Consider the following 27,878-nt stretch of genomic DNA (forward strand, 5'->3'; position numbering starts at 1 on the left):
CTGTAAGTGCTGTTATTGTGAAGTGGAAACGTCTAGGAGCAACAGTGGCCCAGCCGTGAAGTGGTAGGCCACACAAGCTCACAGAACGGGACCTCCGATTGCTGAAGTGCGTAAAAATCATCTGTCCTTGGTTGCAACACTCACTACCGAGTTCCAAACTGCCTCGGAAGCAACGTCAGCACAAGAATTGTTGAGAGGAGCTTCATGAAATGGGTTTCCATGGCTGAGCAGCCACACACAAGCCTAAGATCACCAAGCGCAATGCAAAACTTCAGCTGGAGTGGTGTAAAGCTTGGACTCTGGAGCAGTGAAACACATTCTCTGGAGTGATGAACCACGCTTCACCATCTGGAAGTCCGACGGACTAATCTAGGTTTGGCAGGTGCCAGGAGAATGCTACCTGCCCCAATACATAGTGCCAAGACTGTCCTGTGAGGACAATAATTCTAACATAAAAATATGGGGAACGGTCAGTAAAGAGCTATGGAAACAAATGTAATATTGCTTTTCGTTTTGTGATGACATTAAAAACTGTATGGACGAAATACTGTAACTTGGAAAGTAGTTTCCATCCAATACGTTGCGCATATAATATGAAAAATGTAAGTATTTTGTTAAGATATGCATGTGATTCTAGGAGGTATAAGAGTATCTCACAGATTACTGCACCTGTTACATAGCCCATCTATAATTTAGCCCAAACAACTACCTCTTCCCCTACTGTATTTATTTAGTTATTTTGCTCCTTTGCACCCCATTATTTCTATTTCTACTTCGCACATTCTTCCACTGCAAATCTACCATTCCAGTGTTTTACTTGCTATATTGTATTTACTTCGCCACCATGGCCTTTTTTTTGCCTTTACCTTCCTTATCTCACCTCATTTGCTCACATCGTATATAGACTTATTTTTCTACTGTATTATTGACTGTATGTTTGTTTTACTCCATGTGTAACTCTGTGTTGTTGTATGTGTCAAACTGCTTTGCTTTATCTTGGCCAGGTCGCAGTTGTAAATGAGAATTTGTTCTCAACTTGCATACCTGGTTAAATAAAGGTGAAATAAAAATAAAATCTATCTCCTATAAACTGTGCATAAATAAGTAGCCACGCCCCGAGTGAGGTTGGAGAGCGTGTCAGACTGATGGAACCGTCCTTTTCAGCCAGAGTGAATAAAATGGCTTGGTAATGAAATTAACATTAGACCAGGAAACATGAGTCGGAGCTACACGTTTGAAATGGTTGGAATGCTGAACCTCAACACGAGGTGAAGAAATAAACTCACCTTCTTTTAGACGAGAGAGATGGTGAGCTGCAGCTCATGTCCATAGTGGTCTGAATCCCGAACCCTGAATAATCAACAAGAGGAGGAAGAGGCGACAAACTCCCCCCTCAGACAATCACTGGTACAGCTGATTAGCTGTCCTGAGTCAAATACCTCAAACTCTTCAAAGCATCCTACTACCCTTGTCAAATCACCGCTACTCTCATCACCCCACTGGAACCACTGGCTGACGTAATATGCAGCTTCAGGAGCGAATGGAACAGAGTGAACTCTGTAGTTCTGTTCAGGACTACACGACGGACAAAGACACCCACACGTAAATACATTAATGATTTCTTATTCCAAACGGGCAGCGATTCGTGTGAAAACTATATGATTAACGTTACTGTGACAATTGTTCTGAAATGTCTCAAAGATAAGTGTGCCTTTTTCTCCCTCTCTCTCCCCCCCATCGATGTTGTAAAAAGCCGTCATATTTTGTCAGTCCACTAGGGACCTTTGTCTCGTGTAAAGGGGGTACTCTGTGTTATTGAGTTAGCTAGTAAATAAATAATTAAACCAATTTGTGTAGTACTGAATCATGAGCAAGGTAATAGATATCATAGAGTTTAATTCAGGAGATGGTAACTCTTTAAACAACCTCTTCTGTGGTGCCCCAAATCCTAATGCGTTAATTGTTACATGATTAATTTAAATTGGGTAACAATTAAACATTGTTAGCGAGGCAATACAGAAATGGTTTGTCGAGAACGGTGTAGAAGAACTTGACTGGCCTGCAGAGCCCTGACCTCCACTCCATAGAACACCTTTGGGATGAATAGGAATGTGAGGCAGGCTTAATTGCCCACCATAATTGCCCGACCTCACTAATGCTCTCATGGCTGAATGGAAGCAAGTCCCTGCAGCAATGCTCTAACATCTAGTGGAAAGCCTTCCCAGAAGAGTGGAGGCTGTTATAGCGGCAAAGGGGGGACCAACTCCATATTAATGCCCATGATTCTGGAATGAGATGTTCGATGAGCATGTGTCCACATACTTTTGGGCATGTAGTGTATATCCTCTAATAAGCACTGCTGTGGGGACTCTGGGACAGGGTTTTTATGAACCTCCTTTCCAGCTTAACATATTTTGCAATAAACCCATTTTATGTCATTTAACTGGGGTCCAATGGTAAATACAGTGCCTTGCGAAAGTATTCGGCCCCCTTGAACTTAATACTGAAGTTGAAGTTAATACTTTGTAGCGCCACCTTTTGCTGCGATTACAGCTGTAAGTCGCTTGGGGTATGTCTCTATCAGTTTTGCACATCGAGAGACTGACATTTTTTCCCATTCCTCCTTGCAAAACAGCTCGAGCTCAGTGAGGTTGGATGGAGAGCATTTGTGAACAGCAGTTTTCAGTTCTTTCCACAGATTCTCGATTGGATTCAGGTCTGGACTTTGACTTGGCCATTCTAACACCTGGATATGTTTATTTTTGAACCATTCCATTGTAGATTTTGCTTTATGTTTTGGATCATTGTCTTGTTGGAAGACAAATCTCCGTCCCAGTCTCAGGTCTTTTGCAGACTCCATCAGGTTTTCTTCCAGAATGGTCCTGTATTTGGCTCCATCCATCTTCCCATCAATTTTAACCATCTTCCCTGTCCCTGCTGAAGAAAAGCAGGCCCAAACCATGATGCTGCCACCACCATGTTTGTCAGTGGGGATGGTGTGTTCAGGGTGATGAGCTGTGTTGCTTTTACGCCAAACATAACGTTTTGCATTGTTGCCAAAAAGTTCAATTTTGGTTTCATCTGACCAGAGCACCTTCTTCCACATGTTTGGTGTGTCTCCCAGGTGGCTTGTGGCAAACTTTAAACGACACTTTTTATGGATGTCTTTAAGAAATGGCTTTCTTCTTGCCACTCTTCCATAAAGGCCAGATTTGTGCAATATACGACTGATTGTTGTCCTATGGACAGAGTCTCCCACCTCAGCTGTAGATCTCTGCAGTTCATCCAGAGTGATCATGGGCCTCTTGGCTGCACTTCTGATCAGTCTTCTCCTTGTATGAGCTGAAAGTTTAGAGGGACGGCCAGGTCTTGGTAGATTTGCAGTGGTCTGATACTCCTTCCATTTCAATATTATCGCTTGCACAGTGCTCATTGGGATGTTTAAAGCTTGGGAAATCTTTTTGTATCCAAATCCGGCTTTAAACTTCTTCACAACAGTATCTCGGACCTGCCTGGTGTGTTCCTTGTTCTTCATGATGCTCTCTGCGCTTTTAACGGACCTCTGAGACTATCACAGTGCTGGTGCATTTATACGGAGACTTGATTACACACAGGTCGATTGTATTTATCATCATTAGTCATTTAGGTCAACATTGGATCATTCAGAGATCCTCACTGAACTTCTGGAGAGAGTTTGCTGCACTGAAAGTAAAGGGGCTGAATAATTTTGCACGCCCAATTTTTCAGTTTTTGATTTGTTAAAAAAGTTTGAAAAATCCCAAAAATGTCGTTCCACTTCATGATTGTGTCCCACTTGTTGTTGATTCTTCACAAAAAAATACAGTTCTATATCTTTGTGTTTGAAGCCTGAAATGTGGCAAAAGGTCGCAAAGTTCAAGGGGGCCGAATACGTTCAACAATCTTATAATGTGTACATTTCCTTACTGTATCCATGGTACAATATTTTTTCCATACATCCTCCTCAATGTCACAATGAACTTTTCCACTTGCCAAATCAACCTTAAACTCTCCGTTTCCATATCGTGTATACGAGAACATTACAAAAAACACTGAAGCGGAGTGTGATATTCCTGGTAACACGAAATATTATTCGAAACGAGTTTTAAATTCTCTGGAGTTTAATACTCATAAGAGACCCTATGCAGCTCCTTAATTGTAAATATTTCCAGAAATCTTATCTGGCAAATACAATTTATCTGCCAAGACCTCAGAAAAAACATTGTAAACCTCCACAAGTCTGGTTCATCCTTGGGAGCAATTTCCAAAGGCCTGAAGGTACCATGTTCATCTGCACAAACAATTGTACACAAGTATAAACACCATGGGACCACACAGCCGTCATACCGCTCAGGAAGGAGACGCGTTCTGTCTCCTAGAGATGAACGTACTTTGGTATGAAAAGTGCAATTCAATCCCAGAACAACAGCAAAGGACCTTGTGAAGATGCTGGAGGAGACAGGTACCAAAGTACCTATATCCACAGTAAAATGAGTCCTATTTCGACATAACCTGAAAGGCCGCTCAGCAAGGAAGAAGACACTGCTCCAAAACTGCCATAAAAAAGCCAGACTACGGTTTGCAACTTGCACATGGGGACAAAGATCGTACTTTTTGGAGAAATGTCCTCTGGTCTGATGAAACAAAAATAGAACTGTTTGGCCATAATGACCATCGTTATGTTTGGAGGAAAAAGGGTGAAGCTTGCAAGCTGAAGAACACCATACCAACCGTGAAGCACGGGATGGCAGCATCATGTTGTGGGGGTGCTTTGCTGCAGGAGGGACTGGTGCACTTCACAAAATAAATGTCATCATGAGGGAGGAAGATTATGTGTACATATTGAAGCAACATCTCAAGACATCATTCAGCAAGTTACAAATTGGTCACAAATTGGCCTTCCAAATGGACAATGACCCCAAGCATACTTACAAAGTTGTGGCAAAAGAGCTTAAGGACAACAAAATCAAGGTATTGGAGTGGCCATCACAAAGCCCTGACCTCAATCCCATAGAAAATGTGTGGGCAGAAGTGAAAAAGCGTGTGCGAGCAAGGAGGTCTACAAACCTGATTCAGTTACACCAGCTCTGTCAGGAGGAATGGGCCATAATTCACCCAACTTATTGTGGGAAGCTTGTGGAAGGCTACCCAAAACATTTGACCCAAGTTAAACAATTTAAAGGCAATGCTACCAAATACTAATTGAGTGTATGTAAACTTCTGACCCACTGGGAACGTGATGAAAGAAATAAAAGCTGAAATAAATCATTTTCTCTACTATTATCCTGACATTTCACATTATTAAAATAAATTGGTGATCCTAACTGACCTAAAACAGGGAATTTTTACTAGGATTAAATGTCAGGAATTGTGAAAAACTGAGTTTAAATGTATTTGGCTAAGGTGTATGTAAACTTCCGACATCAACTGTAGATCCCCTAGTGCACACAGGCCTTGTCTAAGCCCTATCTCCCAGATAAATGTATGTTTTCCTATGCAAATCCACGAATTAACGAGCTCAGAGCGAGCTCAGGGCGAGGAGCTCCTTCCAGAGAGACTTCAGTGATTGTAACATACTCTGTTTCACGGAAACACGGTTCTCAAAACTATACTGTACTATATGCAAACTGGAAACCACATATCCTGAGGCCGCATTTATTGTAGCCGGGGATTTAAACAAAGCTAATCTGAGGAAAACGCTACCAAAGTTTTACCAACACATTGACTGTAGCACTCGCTCTGACAAAACATTGGACCACTGCTACTCAACTTTTTGAAAAACCTACAAGGCCCCGCCCTCCCTTCGGCAAATCTGATCACGACTCCATTTTGCTTCTCCCTTCCTATAGGCAGAAACTCAAACAGGAAGTACCCATGCTACAGACTATTCCATGCTGATCTGACCAATCCATGCTTCAACATGATTTTGATCACGCAGACTGGGATACAAAACCTATTCCCCCTCAGGAGACTGAAAAGATTTGGCATGGGTCCTCCTCAAAAGGTTCTACAGCTGCACCATCGAGAGTATCCTGACTGGTTGCATCACTGTCTGGTATGGCAACTGCTCAGCCTCCGACCGCAAGGCACTATAGAGGGTAGTGCGAACGGCCCAGTACATCACTGGGGCCAAGTTTCCTGCCATCCAGGACCTCTATACCAGGCAGTGTCAGAGGAAGGCCCTGAAAATTGTCGACGACTCCAGCCACCCTAGTCATAGACTGTTCTCTCTGCTACCACATGTCAAGCGGTACCAGCGCTCCAAGTCTAGGTCCAAGAGGCTTCTAAACAGCTTCTACCCACAAGCCATAAGACTCCTGAACATTTAATCAAATGGCTACCCAGACTATTCACATTGCGCCACCACCCCTCCCTTCTCCACACCACTGCCACTCTGCTGTCATCTATGCATAGCCACTTTAATTAACTCAACCTACTACCTCAACTAACCGGTTCCCCCACACCGACTAATAAAATGTGATATGTTCCGGGTAGCCTCTTAGAATAACATCGATACGGTGACTGAGTTTATCAGGAAATGCATAGGAGATGTTTTACCCACTGTGACTATTAAAACCAAGATTGCATCATTCGTGCAAAACTGAAAGCACAAACTACCGCATTTAACCATGGCAATGTGCCTGGGAATATGGCCGAATACAAACAGTGTAGTTGGCGGCCTCTGAATATTTTTTCGTGATAAGGTCTCAATAGGTTTAAACCTCTCAATCTGAGTCCATTCCAAATGGGAATCAGAATTGCCCCAGTGTGATGTAGCCAATTTGGCTAAATCACATCATATGTTACATAGTTCTACATTGGATAATGCTAGTCTCCCTCTATCCCTTGGAGCATATAACTTGTTCACATTTATTCTGGGGTTTTTCCCATCCCAAAGGTAATCGTTAATCATTTGATTGTATTGCTTAAATAGTAAGGAAGGCAGCATCATGGACACATCATTGAACTAAGGCGCCACACCTATTTTAACACCATTTCTTTTGCCCTATAAAGTAAGATTAGGCAACCTCCATTTATCAAGATTATTATTTAGTTTTTGTAGTAGTGGCATCATTCATTTGCATGATATTCTGTAGTTCGTTGCTCAGTCTGCCCAGTTCATCCCTGTTAACAGAAATTAAGCAATTGCAACAGGAGGATTTTTACATTTTTAAAAATTGAACTAGGCAAGTCCATTAAGAACAAATTCTTATTTTCAATGACGGCCTATATGGGTTAACTGCCTTGTTCAGGGTCAGAATGACAGATTTTGCCCCTTGTCAGCTCAGGGATTCGATCTTGCAACCGTTCTAGTCCAACGCTCTAACCACTAGGCTATGCTGCCGCCCCACATAACTTGGACACAGGCATAGCCTTTGACCTCTGCCAATTAATCCTATAACCAGATATCTGTGAGAATGTGTCAATTGTGTTAAAAACATAAGGGATTGCTTGTGCTCTCTGGCACCTCCCATCACTCCTTTGATTCCTGAATCAGTTCTGTTTGCTGCTGCCAAGTGCTAAAAAGGAGAGGTGAGAGAAGACTGCCCTGCTGGGTTCCCCTTGACAAATTCAAAAAGGAAGAGACCATACCTTTTGTAAGGACTGCTGCTCTTGGATTAGAGTATAATACCTTAACCCACCTGATAAACCCAGGGCCAAAGCCAAACTTTAACGGTATATGCCAAAAAGCCCCACTCCACCCTATTGAATGCCTTCTCCGCATCAAGGGAAAGGGCTGCCACCTGAGTATCCTCTTTTTGACTCAACCACGAGGTGAAGCAAACGTCTTAGATTGTCTGTGGAAGTTCTACTTTTTTACAAATCCCACCTGATATGTGTGAATAATATGAGGTAGAACCTTCTCCAGCCTCATTGGCTAGTACTTTGGAGAGCACCTTATAAATCAACTCAGATTAAAATGATAGGCCGAAAACTCCCTAGGTCAGTGGGGTCTCTATCCTTCTTGAGAATGAATGAAATGAGTGTCTCAGTAAAAGTGTCAGGTAGCTGCTCAAGTTCCAGTGCTGCTGCGAACACCCGTGTTAATATATGGGCTAATACGTCAATAATATTCCTCTTATAATACTTGACCGGGAAGCCGTCTAATCCTGGTGACTTTCCAGACTTCGTTGAGATGATGGCTGTTATCTCAGATTCTAGTATAGGAGCATCCAAATCTTCTATTTGATTTGGGGATAGAAGCTCCATGTTGTATTTTTTTAAAGCATTCAAATGAACTAAGTTACATTCAGACTTATAAAGCGTTGAATAACACACTTCAATATATTTCGTACCAGTCAGTACCTTCCCACTTTCATTTTCGATAGCTGGTATTAAAAAACTGGAATCTTTAAAAAGAAAACATTTTCTAGCCAATAATTTAACCTGCTTTTTCATATAAGTTGGTCCTCTGCCGAAACATTGCATACTCAGCCTTTTTGTTATAGATCTCATGTAATTGAAACTTCAGATCACAGACTTTTCTTGGATAACTTTTTCCAACTCTTTAATTTTTCCCTTTCTTTCTACTGGTTTGTGCTATTATTTTTCCCCTAACATAAACTTTATAGGCCTCCCACACTGTACTCATTTATCAGTGGAACCAATGTTTGTCTGAAAAACCCCATTTAAGATGAAATGTTTCATCTTGGAATAAGGATGTATTCATCCTCGATCTAACGCTTTTCTTAGACATATTAGCCTCCACTGCTATACATAATTCCACTGTTGGTGGTCAGTCAAAGTAATAACCCCTATTTTACAATCTATCACCTCTTTAGTCATACTCTTGGAAATTGAGAGAAGGAAGTCTCCATATGTCTACCAGATCCCTCATTGACCTCAAATGGGATCAGTGTCCCCACCGCGGGACAGTTGAGCTAACATGCACTAATATGATTAGCATGACGTTGTAAGTAAAATAAAAAAACATTTCCCAGGACATAGACATGTCTTATATGGGCAGAAAGCTTACATTCTTGTTAATCTAACTGCAGTGTCCAATTTACACTAGCTATTACAGTGAAAAAATACCATGCTATTGTTTGAGAGTGCACAAAAAATTAATATATATATCACAGCCACTGGTTTGACATTCACCTCTGAAGGTAAATAATGTACTTACATTCAGTAATCTTGCTCTGATTGTTCATCCTGAGGGTCCCAGAGATAAAAATGTAGCATAGGTAAAAATATTTTTTTATATTCAAATGTAGGAAATGGCTTCTACATTTTGAACCCCTGCTCTCTTTTTTTTTTTGATTTGGGTATGTCATCTTAGGCGAAAATTGGGAAAAAACGGGTCAGATCCTTAAGAGGTTGCTTGCTGCTCTGTCCCTTGGTACAGCTTTAGAATAAGTAGCTTTATCAAAGATACCATCTTGAACCTGGTTAAAGTCTCCCGCCACCACTATTTCCACCAATGATTTCGCCCATAACCTTAACCTCATGGAAAAACCCAGGATCCTCCTTGTTTGGTGCATAAATATTACACTTAACCTTATTACCATTTACCAGAGCCTCAACACAAATCATTCTTTCTTCCTTATGTTGCTTTAACATGACAAAATTCAACTTATGTACCAAAATTGCAACACCATGTTTTTGCTTGAAAATAAGATATGAAATACCTGCCCAACCCAATCGCTTTTCAATTTAGCAGCCTCTGAATCAACCAATTGAGTTTATTGAATAAAAGCTATATCCACTTGTTGGAATTTGAGATAACATACACATTTCTTCCTCTTAATAGGATTCTGTGAACCGTTGATATTCCATAAAATGATATTTGTATATGTTTTAGACATTTATCAAACCTTATTGGGTGATAGAATTATATTGAAAATCAATCATTTTTGGTTGTCATATATTACAACCTCAACATTGGTTGCGCTAAAAATACTTGATTGAGCCATGAGCCATGAAAAAACAGTAACAACCACCCCACACAACACAAAACACAGTAACAACCACTCCACACAACACAAAACACAGTAACAACCACTCCACACAACACAAAACACAGTAACAACCACCCCACACAACACAAAACACAGTAACAACCACCCCACACAACACAAAACACAGTAATAACCACCCCACACAACACAAAACACAGTAACAACCATCCAGTGCCTTTGGAAAGTATTCAGACCCCTTGACTTTTTCCACATTTTGTTACGTTACAGCCTTATTCTAAAACGTATTAAATAAAACTATCCTCAGCATTCTACACACAATACCCCATAATGACAAACCAATAACAGGTTTTTAGACATTTTTGCAAATGTATACAATTAACTAATTAACTAATTTACATAAGTATTCAACCCCTTTGCCATGAGACTCAGAATTAAGCTCAGGTGCATCCCGTTTCCATTAATCATTCTTGAGATGTTTCTACAACTTGGGAGTCCAGTGTGGTAAATTCAATTGCTTGGACATGATTTGGTAAGGGACACACCTGTCTATATAAGGTCCCACAGTTGACAGTGCATGTCAGAGAAAAAACCAAGCCATGAGGTCGAAGGAATTGTCCGTAGAGCTCCAAGACAGGATTGTGTTGAGGATCTGGGGAACGGTACTAAAACATTTATGCAGAATTGAAAGTCCCCAAGAACATAGTGGCCTCAATCATCTTAAATGGAAGAAGTTTGGAGCTACCAAGACTTGTCGAAAAGCTGTCTGCCCGGCCAATCTTAGCAATTGGGGCTAAAGGACCTTGGTCAGGGAGGTGTTCAAGAACCTGATGGTCACTCTGACAGAGCTCTAGAGTTCCTCTGTGGAGATGGGAGAACCTTCCAGAAGGACAACCATCTCTGCAGAACTCCACCAATTAGGCCTTTATGGTAGAATACATGAAGGTCAGTCAATCCAGAAAGGAAACTACACTGCAAAAAAAAATAAAGGGAACACTTAAACAACACAATGTAACTCCAAGTCAATCACACTTCTGTGAAATCAAACTGTCCACTTAGGAAGCAACACTGATTGACAATAAATTTCACATGCTGTTGTGCAAATGGAATAGACAACAGGTGGAAATTATAGGCAATTAGCAAGACACCTCCAATAAAGGAGTGGTTCTGCAGGGGGTGACCACAAACCACTTCTCAGTTCCTATGCTTCCTGGCTGATGTTTTGGTCACTTTTGAATGCTGGCGGTGCTTTCACTCTAGTGGTAGCATGAGACGGAGTCTACAACCCACACAAGTGGCTCAGGTAGTGCAGCTCATCCAGGATAGCACATCAATGCGAGCTGTGGCAAGAAGGCTCCAGAGCATAGAGGCGCTACCAGGAGACAGGCCAGTACATCAGGAGATGTGGAGGAGGCCGTAGGAGGGCAACAACCCAGCAGCAGGACCGCTACCTCCGCCTTTGTGCAAGGAGGAGCAGGAGGAGCACTGCCAGAGCCCTGCAAAATGACCTCCAGCAGGCCACAAATGTGCATGTGTCTGCTCAAACAGTCAGAAACAGACTCCGTGAGGGTGGTATGAGGGCCCGACGTCCACAGGTGGGGGTTGTGCTTACAGCCCAACACCGTGCAGGACGTTTGGCATTTGCCAGAGAACACTAAGATTGGCAAATTCGCCACTAGCGTCCTGTGCTCTTCACAGATGAAAGCAGGCTCACACTGAGCACATGTGACAGACGTGACAGAGTCTGGAGACGCCGTGGAGAACGTTCTGCTGCCTGCAACATCCTCCAGCATGACCGGTTTGGCGGTGGGTCAGTCATGGTGTGGGGTGGCATTTCTTTGGGGGGCCGCACAGCCCTCCATGTGCTCGCCAGAGGTAGCCTGACTGCCATTAGGTACCGAGATGAGATCCTCAGACCCCTTGTGAGACCATATGCTGGCATATTTTTTATGTCAGAGGCAGAGGATGTTACTGTACATTTGTCATCAAACTCAATTATCTTTTCTTATCTCTTCCTTATTTGACTTTCCCACGTTTCAAATTCAGTAGGGAGACAACTAGCCTAGGCTATGTGACGTGATTACATAGGGACCTCTTCACTAGTTGACCACCACAACCAATACCTGTGTTAAGATCAGTCACTTACACCACTGGCCCTCCCCATAACCTCTATGTATAAATAATAGAGCAGGACTAGAATCAGTGTGTTTCAGGAGAGAATGATTACACAGAAGGATGATCGCGCTTTTAAATAGTCTTTCTGGGGGGGGGGGGGGGGGGGGCGAGATAAATAACGAGGCAACATTATTTAACACTCATCGCTTTTATTAGAATGTTTACAGTGCTTTTATTAGAATGTTTGCAGTGCTTTTATTAGAATGTTTACAGTGCTTTTATTAGAATGTTTACAGTGCTTTTATTAGAATGTTTACAGTGCTTTTATTAGAATGTTTACAGTGCTTTTATTAGAATGTTTACAGTGCTTTTATTAGAATGTTTACAGTGCTTTTATTAGAATGTTTACAGTGCGAACAGTAAATCATCTAAATAGGTGCCGAAACAAATCTGAGAGGTGCATGATCCTGTTCCGGCAGGATCCGTCTCAAATTAAGCACTTGCAAACAGGTGTAGCCCACTATCCCTTGCTTAAACCCCACCAAAGCGGAGCTAAGCTGAGCCGTCTAAACACCACGGTACCGGTCTTCTTCGACTCCCTGCAGCTTCCGATTGATGACGGAGAAACTGCCCTCCACCCACACAATCTTTGTTCTTATTTGAGAAGCACCGCTATGTGGCCCAAAGTACTCACCCGCCCTCTGGATGGAGTCTGTCAGTATCCTGTCGGGTGTGTCGTACTTGGTGTGGTAGATGAAGCCGTTCTCAATGAAGGCTAAATCAATGCCTACAGACAGAGGGACATGAGTCACATTGGAGGAAAGACTCCAGGGAGAGTATAGGTGATGGAATTTACTAATTAGAGGCTGACCAATATAGTTTGTTGGGGTCCGATAACAATTTTGGGGAGGACAACTTACCGATCGATATACAGTTGAAGTCGGAAGTTTACATACACTTAGATTGGAGTTATTAAAACTCGTTTTTCAACCACTCCACAAATTTCTTGTTAACAAACTATAGCTTTGGCAAGTCGGTTAGGACATCTACTTTGTGCATGACACAAGTCATTTTTCCAACAATTGTTTACAGACAGATTATTTCACTGTATCACAATTCCAGTGGGTCAGAAGTTAACATATACTAATTTGACTGTGCCTTTAAACGGTTTGGAAAATTCCAGAAAATGATGTCATGGCTTTAGAAGCTTCTGATAGGCTAATTGACATCATTTGAGTCAATTGGAGGTGTAACTGTGGATGTATTTCAAGGCCTACCTTCAAACTCAGCGCCTCTTTGCTTGACATCATGGGAAAATCTAAAGAAATCAGCCAAGACCTCAGAAGTCTGGTTCAAGTCTGGTTCATCCTTGGGAGCAATTTCCAAACCCCTGAAGGTACCATGTTCATATGTACAAACAATAGTATGCAAGTATGATCACAGTGGGACTACGCAGCCGTCATACCGCTCAGGAAGGAGACGCATTCGGTCTCCTAGAGCTAGAGATGAACGCACTTTGGTGCGAAAAGTGCAAATCAATCCCAGAACAACAGCAAAGGACCTTGTGAAGATGCTGGAGGAAACAAAGTTATCTATATTGACAGTGAAACGAGTCCTATATCCACATAAAAACGACATTTGGGGTGGCAGGTAGTTTAGCAGTTAAACTACCTTAGCAGGACTTGTAACCAAAAGGTTGCAAGGTCGAATCCCCGAGCTAAAATCCCCAAGGTAAAAATCTGCCGTTCTGTCCCTGAACAAGGCAAGTAACCCACTGTTTCTAGGCCGTCATTGAAAGTAAGAATTTGTTCTTGCCTGGTAAAATAAAAAATAAAAATAAAATAACCTGAAAGGCCACTCAGCAAGGAGGAAGCCACTGCTCTAAAACTGCCATAAAAAAAGCCAGACTACGGTTTGCATCTGCACATGGAGACAAAGTACTTTTTGGAGAAATGTCCTCTGGTCTGATGAAACAAAAATAGAACTGTTTGGCCATTCCTCCAAACATCGTTATGTTTGCAGGAAAACGCAGGAGGTTTGCAAGCCGAAGAACACCATCCCAACCGTGAAGCACGGGGGTGGCAGCATCATGTTGTGGGGGTGCTTTGCTGCAGGAGGGACTGGTGCCCTTCACAAAATAGATGGCATCATGAGGGTGGAAGATTATGTGAATAAATTGAAGCAACATCTCAAGACATTAGTCAGGAAGATAAAGCTTGGTCGCAAATGGGTCTTCCAAATGGGCAATGACCCCAAGCATACTTCCAAAGTTGTGGCAAAATGGCTTTTGGACAACAAATGTATTGGAGTGGCCATCACAAAGCCCTAACCTCAATCCCATAGAACATTTGTGGGCAGATCTGAAAAAGCATGTGCGAGCAAGGAGGTCTACAAACCTGACTCAGTTACACCAGCTCTGTCAGGAGGAATGGGCCAAAATTCAACCAACTTATTTTGGGAAGCTTGTGGAAGGCTACCCAAAAATTTGACCCAAGTTAAACAATTTAAAGGCAATGCTACCAAATATGAATTGAGTGTATGTAATCTTCTGACCCACTGGGAATGTGATGAAAGAAATAAAAGCTTAAATAAATCCCTCTACTATTATTCTGACAATTCCCATTCTTAAAATAAAGTGGCCCTTAACTAAAACAGGACATTTTTACTAGGATTAAATGTCAGGAATTGTGAAAAACTGAGTTAAATGTATTTGGCTAAGGCGTATGTAAACTTCAGACTTCAACTGTTTCTGCCAATATACTGTTTTACAGTGGGGAAATTAAAGTGTACTTTTTTTGCTAATTCTCATAAATTGCCATTCAAAATATCAATTGTTCAAGAAATATGATTCAAATGTGGACTTCTTACATTACAACAATAATAACATCATGAGAATGGGTGCAAATGATCAGATGAGCATGAAATTCCCTTTTTTCATCCTATTTATGGATATCTGTTATAGGTGGAATATCATCCGATATTGATATAACGGTAAGGCAAATATCGGACGATAATAAAATCGGGAGAAAATATAAGAAATATTTACAGTGGGTATCGTAAGTATTCAACCCTGGGATTTTTTCAGATTTCGTTGCGTTACAAAGTGGGATTGAAATAGATTTAATTGTCATCTATCTACATAAAATACTCCATAAGGTCAAAGGGAAAAGAAAATTCAACAATAGTTTACAAATGAAAAAAACTAAAATTATAACTAAAGTATAGTTGTATTTACCCCCTTTGATTAGGCAAGCCTAAATTAGTTCAGAAAGTCAAACACTTTGCTTAACAAATCACATAACAGACTCCAGCCACCCTGGTCAGAGCCGGTTCTCTCTGCTATCGCACGGAAAGCGGTACCGGAGCGCCAAGTCTCGGCCCAAAAGGCTTCTTAACAGCTTCTACCCCCAAGCCATAAGACTCCTGAACAGCTAATCAAATAGCTACCCCTCCTCCCATTTTTACGTTGCTGCTACTCTGTTTATCATCTATGCAGTCACTTTATCTCTACCTACATGTACATATCTCAAATACCTCGACTAAACTGTGCCCCCGCACATTGACTCTGTACCGGTACCCCCTGTATATCGCCTCCACATTGACTCTGTACCGTAACACCCTGTATAGAGTCTCCACATTGACTCTGCACCGGTACCCCCTGTATATAGCCTCCACATTGACTCTGTACCGGTACCCCCTGTATATAGCCTCCACATTGACTCTGTACCGGTACCCCCTGTATATAGCCTCCACATTGACTCTGTACCGGTACCCCCTGTATATAGCCTCCACATTGACTCTGCACCGGTACCCCCTGTATATAGCCTCCACATTGACTCTGTACCGGTACCCCCTGTATATAGCCTCCACATTGACTCTGTACCGGTACCCCCTGTATATAGCCTCCACATTGACTCTGTACCAGTACCCCCTGTATATAGCCTCCACATTGACTCTGTACCGGTACCCCCTGTATATAGCCTCCACATTGACTCTGTACCGGTACCCCCTGTATATCGCCTCCACAACTGACTCTGTACCGGTACCCCCTGTATATAGCCTCCACATTGACTCTGTACCGGTACCCCCTGTATATCTCCTCCACATTGACTCTGCACCGGTACCCCCTGTATATAGCCTCCACATTGACTCTGTACCGGTACCCCCTGTATATAGCCTCCACATTGACTCTGTACCGGTACCCCCTGTATATAGCCTCCACATTGACTCTGTACCAGTACCCCCTGTATATAGCCTCCACATTGACTCTGTACCGGTACCCCCTGTATATAGCCTCCACATTGACTCTGTACCGGTACCCCCTGTATATCGCCTCCACATTGACTCTGCACCGGTACCCCCTGTATATAGCCTCCACATTGACTCTGTACCGGTACCCCCTGTATATAGCCTCCACATTGACTCTGTACCAGTACCCCCTGTATATAGCCTCCACATTGACTCTGTACCGGTAACCCCTGTATATAGCCTCCACATTGACTCTGTACCGGTACCCCCTGTATAAAGCCTCCACATTGACTCTGTACCGGTACCCCCTGTATATAGCCTCCACATTGACTCTGTACCGGTACCCCCTGTATATAGCCTCCACATTGACTCTGTACCGGTACCCCCTGTATATAGCCTCCACATTGACTCTGTACCGGTACCCCCTGTGTATCGCCTCGTTAGTGTTATTTTATTGTTGCTCTTTAATTATTTGTTCTTTTTCTTTTTTTACTTCAGTTTATTTTATGTAAAAACTTTTAACACTTATTTTTCTTCAAACTGCATTGTTGGTTAAGGGCCTGTAAGTAAACATTTCACTGTAAGGTCTACACATGTTGTATTCGGAGCATGTGACAAAGAACATTTGATTTGATAATAAGTTACATGGGCTCAGTGTGTGAAATAATAGGGGTTGACATGAGTTTTTTCAATGACTACTCCTTCCGCTGTCCCCCATTTATACAACATCTGTAAGGTCCCTCAGTTAAGTATTGCATTTCCAAAACAGATTCAACTACAAAGACCAGGGAGCTTTTCAAAAGCCTCATAGAAGAGCAGTGATTGGTAGATGAGAAACAATAACAAATCAGACACTGAATATATCTTTAAGCAATAATGACCTAAATGGAAGAGTGAAAATAATACAAATATACAGAATAAAAATATTTAAAAAACATGCATCCTGTAAATCAACAAGGCACTAAAGTAATACTGCAAAAACAACATGCATCCTGTAAATCAACAAGGCACTAAAGTAATACTGCAAAAACAACATGCATCCTGTAAATCAACAAGGCACTAAAGTAATACTGCAAAAACAACATGCATCCTGTAAATCAACAAGGCACTAAAGTAATACTGCAAAAACAACATGCATCCTGTAAATCAACAAGGCACTAAAGTAATACTGCAAAAACAACATGCATCCTGTAAATCAACAAGGCACTAAAGTAATACTGCAAAAACAACATGCATCCTGTAAATCAACAAGGCACTAAAGTAATACTGCAAAAACAACATGCATCCTGTAAATCAACAAGGCACTAAAGTAATACTGCAAAAACAACATGCATCCTGTAAATCAACAAGGCACTAAAGTAATACTGCAAAAACAAGATGCATCCTGTAAATCAACAAGGCACTAAAGTAATACTGCAAAAACAACATGCATCCTGTAAATCAACAAGGCACTAAAGTAATACTGCAAAAAAAACATGCATCCTGTAAATCAACAAGGCACTAAAGTAATACTGCAAAAAAAACATGCATCCTGTAAATCAACAAGGCACTAAAGTAATACTGCAAAAAAAACATGCATCCTGTAAATCAACAAGGCACTAAAGTAATACTGCAAAAACAACATGCATCCTGTAAATCAACAAGGCACTAAAGTAATACTGCAAAAACAACATGCATCCTGTAAATCAACAAGGCACTAAAGTAATACTGCAAAAAAAACATGCATCCTGTAAATCAACAAGGCACTAAAGTAATACTGCAAAAAAAACATGCATCCTGTAAATCAACAAGGCACTAAAGTAATACTGCAAAAAAACCATGCATCCTGTAAATCAACAAGGCACTAAAGTAATACTGCAAAAAAAACATGCATCCTGTAAATCAACAAGGCACTAAAGTAATACTGCAAAAAAAACATGCATCCTGTAAATCAACAAGGCACTAAAGTAATACTGCAAAAAAAACATGCATCCTGTAAATCAACAAGGCACTAAAGTAATACTGCAAAAAAAACATGCATCCTGTAAATCAACAAGGCACTAAAGTAATACTGCAAAAAAAACATGCATCCTGTAAATCAACAAGGCACTAAAGTAATACTGCAAAAAAAACATGCATCCTGTAAATCAACAAGGCACTAAAGTAATACTGCAAAAAAAACATGCATCCTGTAAATCAACAAGGCACTAAAGTAATACTGCAAAAAAAACATGCATCCTGTAAATCAACAAGGCACTAAAGTAATACTGCAAAAAAAACATGCATCCTGTAAATCAACAAGGCACTAAAGTAATACTGCAAAAAAAACATGCATCCTGTAAATCAACAAGGCACTAAAGTAATAAGGCAAAAAAAAACATGCATCCTGTAAATCAACAAGGCACTAAAGTAATACTGCAAAAACAACATGCATCCTGTAAATCAACAAGGCACTAAAGTAATACTGCAAAAAAAACATGCATCCTGTAAATCAACAAGGCACTAAAGTAATACTGCAAAAAAAACATGCATCCTGTAAATCAACAAGGCACTAAAGTAATACTGCAAAAAAAACATGCATCCTGTAAATCAACAAGGCACTAAAGTAATACTGCAAAAACAACATGCATCCTGTAAATCAACAAGGCACTAAAGTAATACTGCAAAAACAACAAGCATCCTGTAAATCAACAAGGCACTAAAGTAATACTGCAAAAAAAACATGCATCCTGTAAATCAACAAGGCACTAAAGTAATACTGCAAAAAAAACATGCATCCTGTAAATCAACAAGGCACTAAAGTAATACTGCAAAAAAAACATGCATCCTGTAAATCAACAAGGCACTAAAGTAATACTGCAAAAAAAACATGCATCCTGTAAATCAACAAGGCACTAAAGTAATACTGCAAAAAAAACCTGCATCCTGTAAATCAACAAGGCACTAAAGTAATACTGCAAAAAAAACATGCATCCTGTAAATCAACAAGGCACTAAAGTAATACTGCAAAAAAAAACATGCATCCTGTAAATCAACAAGGCACTAAAGTAATAAGGCAAAAAAAAACATGCATCCTGTAAATCAACAAGGCACTAAAGTAATACTGCAAAAAAAACATGCATCCTGTAAATCAACAAGGCACTAAAGTAATACTGCAAAAAAACATGCATCCTGTAAATCAACAAGGCACTAAAGTAATAAGGCAAAAAAAAACATGCATCCTGTAAATCAACAAGGCACTAAAGTAATACTGCAAAAACAACATGCATCCTGTAAATCAACAAGGCACTAAAGTAATACTGCAAAAAAAACATGCATCCTGTAAATCAACAAGGCACTAAAGTAATACTGCAAAAAAAACATGCATCCTGTAAATCAACAAGGCACTAAAGTAATACTGCAAAAAAAACATGCATCCTGTAAATCAACAAGGCACTAAAGTAATACTGCAAAAAAAACATGCATCCTGTAAATCAACAAGGCACTAAAGTAATACTGCAAAAAAAACATGCATCCTGTAAATCAACAAGGCACTAAAGTAATACTGCAAAAAAAACATGCATCCTGTAAATCAACAAGGCACTAAAGTAATACTGCAAAAAAAAACATGCATCCTGTAAATCAACAAGGCACTAAAGTAATACTGCAAAAAAAAACATGCATCCTGTAAATCAACAAGGCACTAAAGTAATACTGCAAAAAAAACATGCATCCTGTAAATCAACAAGGCACTAAAGTAATACTGCAAAAAAAACATGCATCCTGTAAATCAACAAGGCACTAAAGTAATACTGCAAAAAAAAACATGCATCCTGTAAATCAACAAGGCACTAAAGTAATAAGGCAAAAAAAAACATGCATCCTGTAAATCAACAAGGCACTAAAGTAATACTGCAAAAAAAACATGCATCCTGTAAATCAACAAGGCACTAAAGTAATACTGCAAAAAAACATGCATCCTGTAAATCAACAAGGCACTAAAGTAATAAGGCAAAAAAAAACATGCATCCTGTAAATCAACAAGGCACTAAAGTAATACTGCAAAAACAACATGCATCCTGTAAATCAACAAGGCACTAAAGTAATACTGCAAAAAAAACATGCATCCTGTAAATCAACAAGGCACTAAAGTAATACTGCAAAAAAAACATGCATCCTGTAAATCAACAAGGCACTAAAGTAATACTGCAAAAAAAACATGCATCCTGTAAATCAACAAGGCACTAAAGTAATACTGCAAAAACAACATGCATCCTGTAAATCAACAAGGCACTAAAGTAATACTGCAAAAACAACAAGCATCCTGTAAATCAACAAGGCACTAAAGTAATACTGCAAAAAAAACATGCATCCTGTAAATCAACAAGGCACTAAAGTAATACTGCAAAAAAAACATGCATCCTGTAAATCAACAAGGCACTAAAGTAATACTGCAAAAAAAACATGCATCCTGTAAATCAACAAGGCACTAAAGTAATACTGCAAAAAAAACATGCATCCTGTAAATCAACAAGGCACTAAAGTAATACTGCAAAAAAAAACATGCATCCTGTAAATCAACAAGGCACTAAAGTAATACTGCAAAAAAAACATGCATCCTGTAAATCAACAAGGCACTAAAGTAATACTGCAAAAAAAACATGCATCCTGTAAATCAACAAGGCACTAAAGTAATACTGCAAAAAAAACATGCATCCTGTAAATCAACAAGGCACTAAAGTAATACTGCAAAAAAAACATGCATCCTGTAAATCAACAAGGCACTAAAGTAATACTGCAAAAAAAACATGCATCCTGTAAATCAACAAGGCACTAAAGTAATACTGCAAAAAAAACATGCATCCTGTAAATCAACAAGGCACTAAAGTAATACTGCAAAAAAAAACATGCATCCTGTAAATCAACAAGGCACTAAAGTAATACGGCAAAAAAAAACATGCATCCTGTAAATCAACAAGGCACTAAAGTAATACTGCAAAAAAAACATGCATCCTGTAAATCAACAAGGCACTAAAGTAATACTGCAAAAAAAACATGCATCCTGTAAATCAACAAGGCACTAAAGTAATACTGCAAAAAAAACATGCATCCTGTAAATCAACAAGGCACTAAAGTAATACGGCAAAAAAAAACATGCATCCTGTAAATCAACAAGGCACTAAAGTAATACTGCAAAAAAAAACATGCATCCTGTAAATCAACAAGGCACTAAAGTAATACTGCAAAAAAAACATGCATCCTGTAAATCAACAAGGCACTAAAGTAATACTGCAAAAAAAACATGCATCCTGTAAATCAACAAGGCACTAAAGTAATACTGCAAAAAAAACATGCATCCTGTAAATCAACAAGGCACTAAAGTAATACTGCAAAAAAAACATGCATCCTGTAAATCAACAAGGCACTAAAGTAATACTGCAAAAAAAACATGCATCCTGTAAATCAACAAGGCACTAAAGTAATACTGCAAAAAAAACATGCATCCTGTAAATCAACAAGGCACTAAAGTAATACTGCAAAAAAAACATGCATCCTGTAAATCAACAAGGCACTAAAGTAATACTGCAAAAAAAACATGCATCCTGTAAATCAACAAGGCACTAAAGTAATACTGCAAAAAAAAACATGCATCCTGTAAATCAACAAGGCACTAAAGTAATACTGCAAAAAAAACATGCATCCTGTAAATCAACAAGGCACTAAAGTAATACTGCAAAAAAAACATGCATCCTGTAAATCAACAAGGCACTAAAGTAATACTGCAAAAAAAACATGCATCCTGTAAATCAACAAGGCACTAAAGTAATACTGCAAAAAAAACATGCATCCTGTAAATCAACAAGGCACTAAAGTAATACTGCAAAAAAAACATGCATCCTGTAAATCAACAAGGCACTAAAGTAATACTGCAAAAAAAACATGCATCCTGTAAATCAACAAGGCACTAAAGTAATACTGCAAAAAAAACATGCATCCTGTAAATCAACAAGGCACTAAAGTAATACTGCAAAAAAAACATGCATCCTGTAAATCAACAAGGCACTAAAGTAATACTGCAAAAAAAACATGCATCCTGTAAATCAACAAGGCACTAAAGTAATACTGCAAAAAAAACATGCATCCTGTAAATCAACAAGGCACTAAAGTAATACTGCAAAAAAAACATGCATCCTGTAAATCAACAAGGCACTAAAGTAATACTGCAAAAAAAACATGCATCCTGTAAATCAACAAGGCACTAAAGTAATACTGCAAAAAAAACATGCATCCTGTAAATCAACAAGGCACTAAAGTAATACTGCAAAAAAAACATGCATCCTGTAAATCAACAAGGCACTAAAGTAATACTGCAAAAAAAACATGCATCCTGTAAATCAACAAGGCACTAAAGTAATACTGCAAAAAAAACATGCATCCTGTAAATCAACAAGGCACTAAAGTAATACTGCAAAAAAAAACATGCATCCTGTAAATCAACAAGGCACTAAAGTAATACTGCAAAAAAAACATGCATCCTGTAAATCAACAAGGCACTAAAGTAATACTGCAAAAAAAAACATGCATCCTGTAAATCAACAAGGCACTAAAGTAATAAGGCAAAAAAAAAACATGCATCCTGTAAATCAACAAGGCACTAAAGTAATACTGCAAAAAAAACATGCATCCTGTAAATCAACAAGGCACTAAAGTAATACTGCAAAAAAAACATGCATCCTGTAAATCAACAAGGCACTAAAGTAATACTGCAAAAAAAAACATGCATCCTGTAAATCAACAAGGCACTAAAGTAATACTGCAAAAAAAAACATGCATCCTGTAAATCAACAAGGCACTAAAGTAATACTGCAAAAAAAACATGCATCCTGTAAATCAACAAGGCACTAAAGTAATACTGCAAAAAAAACATGCATCCTGTAAATCAACAAGGCACTAAAGTAATACTGCAAAAAAAACATGCATCCTGTAAATCAACAAGGCACTAAAGTAATACTGCAAAAAAAACATGCATCCTGTAAATCAACAAGGCACTAAAGTAATATTGCTAAAAAACATGAATCCTGTAAATCAACAAGGCACTAAAGTAATACTGCAAAAAAAACATGCATCCTGTAAATCAACAAGGCACTAAAGTAATACTGCAAAAAAAACATGCATCCTGTAAATCAACAAGGCACTAAAGTAATACTGCAAAAAAAAACATGCATCCTGTAAATCAACAAGGCACTAAAGTAATAAGGCAAAAAAAAACATGCATCCTGTAAATCAACAAGGCACTAAAGTAATACTGCAAAAAAAACATGCATCCTGTAAATCAACAAGGCACTAAAGTAATACTGCAAAAAAAACATGCATCCTGTAAATCAACAAGGCACTAAAGTAATAAGGCAAAAAAAAACATGCATCCTGTAAATCAACAAGGCACTAAAGTAATAAGGCAAAAAAAAACATGCATCCTGTAAATCAACAAGGCACTAAAGTAATACTGCAAAAAAAAACATGCATCCTGTAAATCAACAAGGCACTAAAGTAATACTGCAAAAATAACATGCATCCTGTAAATCAACAAGGCACTAAAGTAATACTGCAAAAAAAACATGAATCCTGTAAATCAACAAGGCACTAAAGTAATACTGCAAAAATAACATGCATCCTGTAAATCAACAAGGCACTAAAGTAATACTGCAAAAAAAACATGCATCCTGTAAATCAACAAGGCACTAAAGTAATATTGCTAAAAAAATGAATCCTGTAAATCAACAAGGCACTAAAGTAATACTGCAAAAAAACATGCATCCTGTAAAGCAACAAGGCACTAAAGTAATACTGCAAAAAAAACATGCATCCTGTAAATCAACAAGGCACTAAAGTAATACTGCAAAAAAAACATGAATCCTGTAAATCAACAAGGCACTAAAGTAATACTGCAAAAAAAAACATGCATCCTGTAAATCAACAAGGCACTAAATTAATACTGCAAAAAAAAACATGCATCCTGTAAATCAACAAGGCACTAAAGTAATATTGCAAAAAAAAACATGCATCCTGTAAATCAACAAGGCACTAAAGTAATACTGCAAAAAAAACATGAATCCTGTAAATCAACAAGGCACTAAAGTAATACTGCAAAAAAACATGCATCCTGTAAATCAACAAGGCACTAAAGTAATACTGCAAAAAAAACATGCATCCTGTAAATCAACAAGGCACTAAAGTAATACTGCAAAAGAAAACATGCATCCTGTAAATCAACAAGGCACTAAAGTAATACTGCAAAAAAAAACATGCATCCTGTAAATCAACAAGGCACTAAAGTAATACTGCAAAAAAACATGAATCCTGTAAATCAACAAGGCACTAAAGTAATACTGCAAAAAAAACATGCATCCTGTAAATCAACAAGGCACTAAAGTAATACTGCAAAAAAAACATGCATCCTGTAAATCAACAAGGCACTAAAGTAATATTGCAAAAAAAATGAATCCTGTAAATCAACAAGTCACTAAAGTAATACTGCAAAAAAAACATGCATCCTGTAAATCAACAAGGCACTAAAGTAATACTGCAAAAAAACATGCATCCTGTAAATCAACAAGGCACTAAAGTAATACTGCAAAAAAACATGAATCCTGTAAATCAACAAGGCACTAAAGTAATACTGCAAAAAAAACATGCATCCTGTAAATCAACAAGGCACTAAAGTAATACTGCAAAAAAAAACATGCATCCTGTAAATCAACAAGGCACTAAAGTAATACTGCAAAAAAAAACATGCATCCTGTAAATCAACAAGGCACTAAAGTAATACTGCAAAAAAAACATGAATCCTGTAAATCAACAAGGCACTAAAGTAATACTGCAAAAAAAAACATGCATCCTGTAAATCAACAAGGCACTAAAGTAATACTGCAAAAAAACATGAATCCTGTAAATCAACAAGGCACTAAAGTAATACTGCAAAAAAAACATGCATCCTGTAAATCAACAAGGCACTAAAGTAATACTGCAAAAAAAACATGCATCCTGTAAATCAACAAGGCACTAAAGTAATATTGCAAAAAAAATGAATCCTGTAAATCAACAAGGCACTAAAGTAATACTGCAAAAAAACATGCATCCTGTAAATCAACAAGGCACTAAAGTAATACTGCAAAAAAAACATGCATCCTGTAAATCAACAAGGCACTAAAGTAATACTGCAAAAAAAACATGAATCCTGTAAATCAACAAGGCACTAAAGTAATACTGCAAAAAAACATGCATCCTGTAAATCAACAAGGCACTAAAGTAATACTGCAAAAAAAACATGCATCCTGTAAATCAACAAGGCACTAAAGTAATACTGCAAAAAAAACATGCATCCTGTAAATCAACAAGGCACTAAAGTAATACTGCAAAAAAAACATGAATCCTGTAAATCAACAAGGCACTAAAGTAATACTGCAAAAAAAACATGCATCCTGTAAATCAACAAGGCACTAAAGTAATACTGCAAAAAAAACATGCATCCTGTAAATCAACAAGGCACTAAAGTAATACTGCAAAAAAAACATGCATCCTGTAAATCAACAAGGCACTAAAGTAATATTGCAAAAAAAATGAATCCTGTAAATCAACAAGGCACTAAAGTAATACTGCAAAAAAAACATGCATCCTGTAAATCAACAAGGCACTAAAGTAATACTGCAAAAAAACATGCATCCTGTAAATCAACAAGGCACTAAAGTAATACTGCAAAAAAACATGCATCCTGTAAATCAACAAGGCACTAAAGTAATACTGCAAAAAAAACATGCATCCTGTAAATCAACAAGGCACTAAAGTAATATTGCAAAAAAAACATGCATCCTGTAAATCAACAAGGCACTAAAGTAATACTGCAAAAAAAAACATGCATCCTGTAAATCAACAAGGCACTAAAGTAATACTGCAAAAAAAACATGCATCCTGTAAACCAACAAGGCACTAAAGTAATACTGCAAAAAAACATGCATCCTGTAAATCAACAAGGCACTAAAGTAATACTGCAAAAAAAACATGCATCCTGTAAATCAACAAGGCACTAAAGTAATACTGCAAAAAAAACATGCATCCTGTAAATCAACAAGGCACTAAAGTAATACTGCAAAAAAACATGCATCCTGTAAATCAACAAGGCACTAAAGTAATACTGCAAAAAAAACATGCATCCTGTAAATCAACAAGGCACTAAAGTAATACTGCAAAAAAAACATGCATCCTGTAAATCAACAAGGCACTAAAGTAATACTGCAAAAAAACCACACAAAAGGAATACACTTTTTGGCCTAAATGAACATCCTTATGTCTGGGGCAAATCCAACAACACATCAATGAGTAACTGCCTCCTTATTTTCCAACATTGTGGTGCCTGCAACATGGTATGGGTATGCTTGACATCAGCAAAGACTGGGGAGTTTTTCAGGATAAAAAGAAACGTGATGAGCTAAGCACAGGCAAAATGCTAGAGAAAAATCTGCTTCATTCTGCTTTATACCAGACACTGTAAGAGGTATTAACCCTTCAGCAGAACAATAACCTATAACACAAGGCAAAATAAATCTACATTGGAGTTGCTTACCAAGAAAACAGTGAATGTCCCAGAGTGACAAAGCTACAGTTGGGAGTAAATCTGCTTGAAAATCTATGGCAAGACTTAAATGTCTGTCTAGCCATGATCCCCAACACCTTGAAACAACTTGAAGAATTTAAAAAAGAATTTAAAAAAGGCTAATAATGCACAATGCAGGTGTGCAAAGCTGTTAAATTTACCCAGGAGGACTCACAGCTGTAACCACTGCAAAAAAAAGTAGATGAATTCCACTTTGTACCAGAAAATCCTAGGCGGGTGGTTCAACACTAACACATACAGTAATGTTGAACTACAATACAGCAAAGCTTCAAATAAAGTGAAGGCAGACTGCAGTCGACTGAAAACAAGACGGCAGAGTGGAGATCTAAAGTCAGGAGAGTTGATAACTTTACTTGAAGACTTGATACTGAAGCTTTACCTTACCTGGAATGTTTCCAAAGTCCCTGTAGATGCGGAAATCTGTGTCGGATGGGATCAACCTGCGCTGGAAGATTTCCTGTCCCACCACAGAAGCAAAGGGATGTTTGGCAGCATGCTTATAGGCCTGGATCAACCAGGGGTTCTCGGGACCTGTGTGTATCAATGAAGGTGAGACGAGAGAAGACAGACTTGTAAAAGATGTGAAGATTTCACTTTTAAAATTGTATACAGAATTGACCCTTTAAAGCAGGGGAAGGCAACTTTGTCGGATCAAATGGTTGGGGGTTCAGAACACAATTCTAATCACTTCTACACTGCAAAATGATCACAAATAAGTCCAAAAATAGATGATTGTATTTGTAAATAACAATTACATATCTTGATTACATTGAGACACGATCATATAAGTCTATTTGATTTTACTTGTGGGAATACTTGGGAACAGATTTCTTAAATGAAACAAATGTTTAGCTTAATTCCTGGTGATTTTACCAAAAAATCCCTGCAGGCCACCTGTTGCGGGCCCCTGCTTTAAAAGATACAAAAACAATAGCAAGCAAGGTAAGTTA

The 27,878-nt window shown here is 38.7% G+C and overlaps 1 protein-coding gene across 2 annotated transcripts in view; it reads right to left on the reverse strand.

Moving 5' to 3' along the window:
- The window catches only part of LOC109877858 (endoplasmic reticulum metallopeptidase 1), a 63,432-nt gene that overhangs the window by 20,292 nt on the left and 15,262 nt on the right, over positions 1 to 27,878 (reverse strand). For both annotated transcript variants that reach the window (XM_031803284.1, XM_031803283.1), the window contains 2 exons: positions 27,313 to 27,459; positions 12,748 to 12,840 (listed from right to left, as the gene is read on the reverse strand). In XM_031803284.1, coding sequence (XP_031659144.1) covers positions 12,748 to 12,840; positions 27,313 to 27,459 — 240 coding nt within the window. The remainder of the gene's footprint in view (positions 1 to 12,747; positions 12,841 to 27,312; positions 27,460 to 27,878) is intronic.

This window comes from Oncorhynchus kisutch, linkage group LG23, assembly GCF_002021735.2.
Source record: "Oncorhynchus kisutch isolate 150728-3 linkage group LG23, Okis_V2, whole genome shotgun sequence".
Lineage (NCBI taxonomy): Eukaryota > Metazoa > Chordata > Actinopteri > Salmoniformes > Salmonidae > Oncorhynchus > Oncorhynchus kisutch.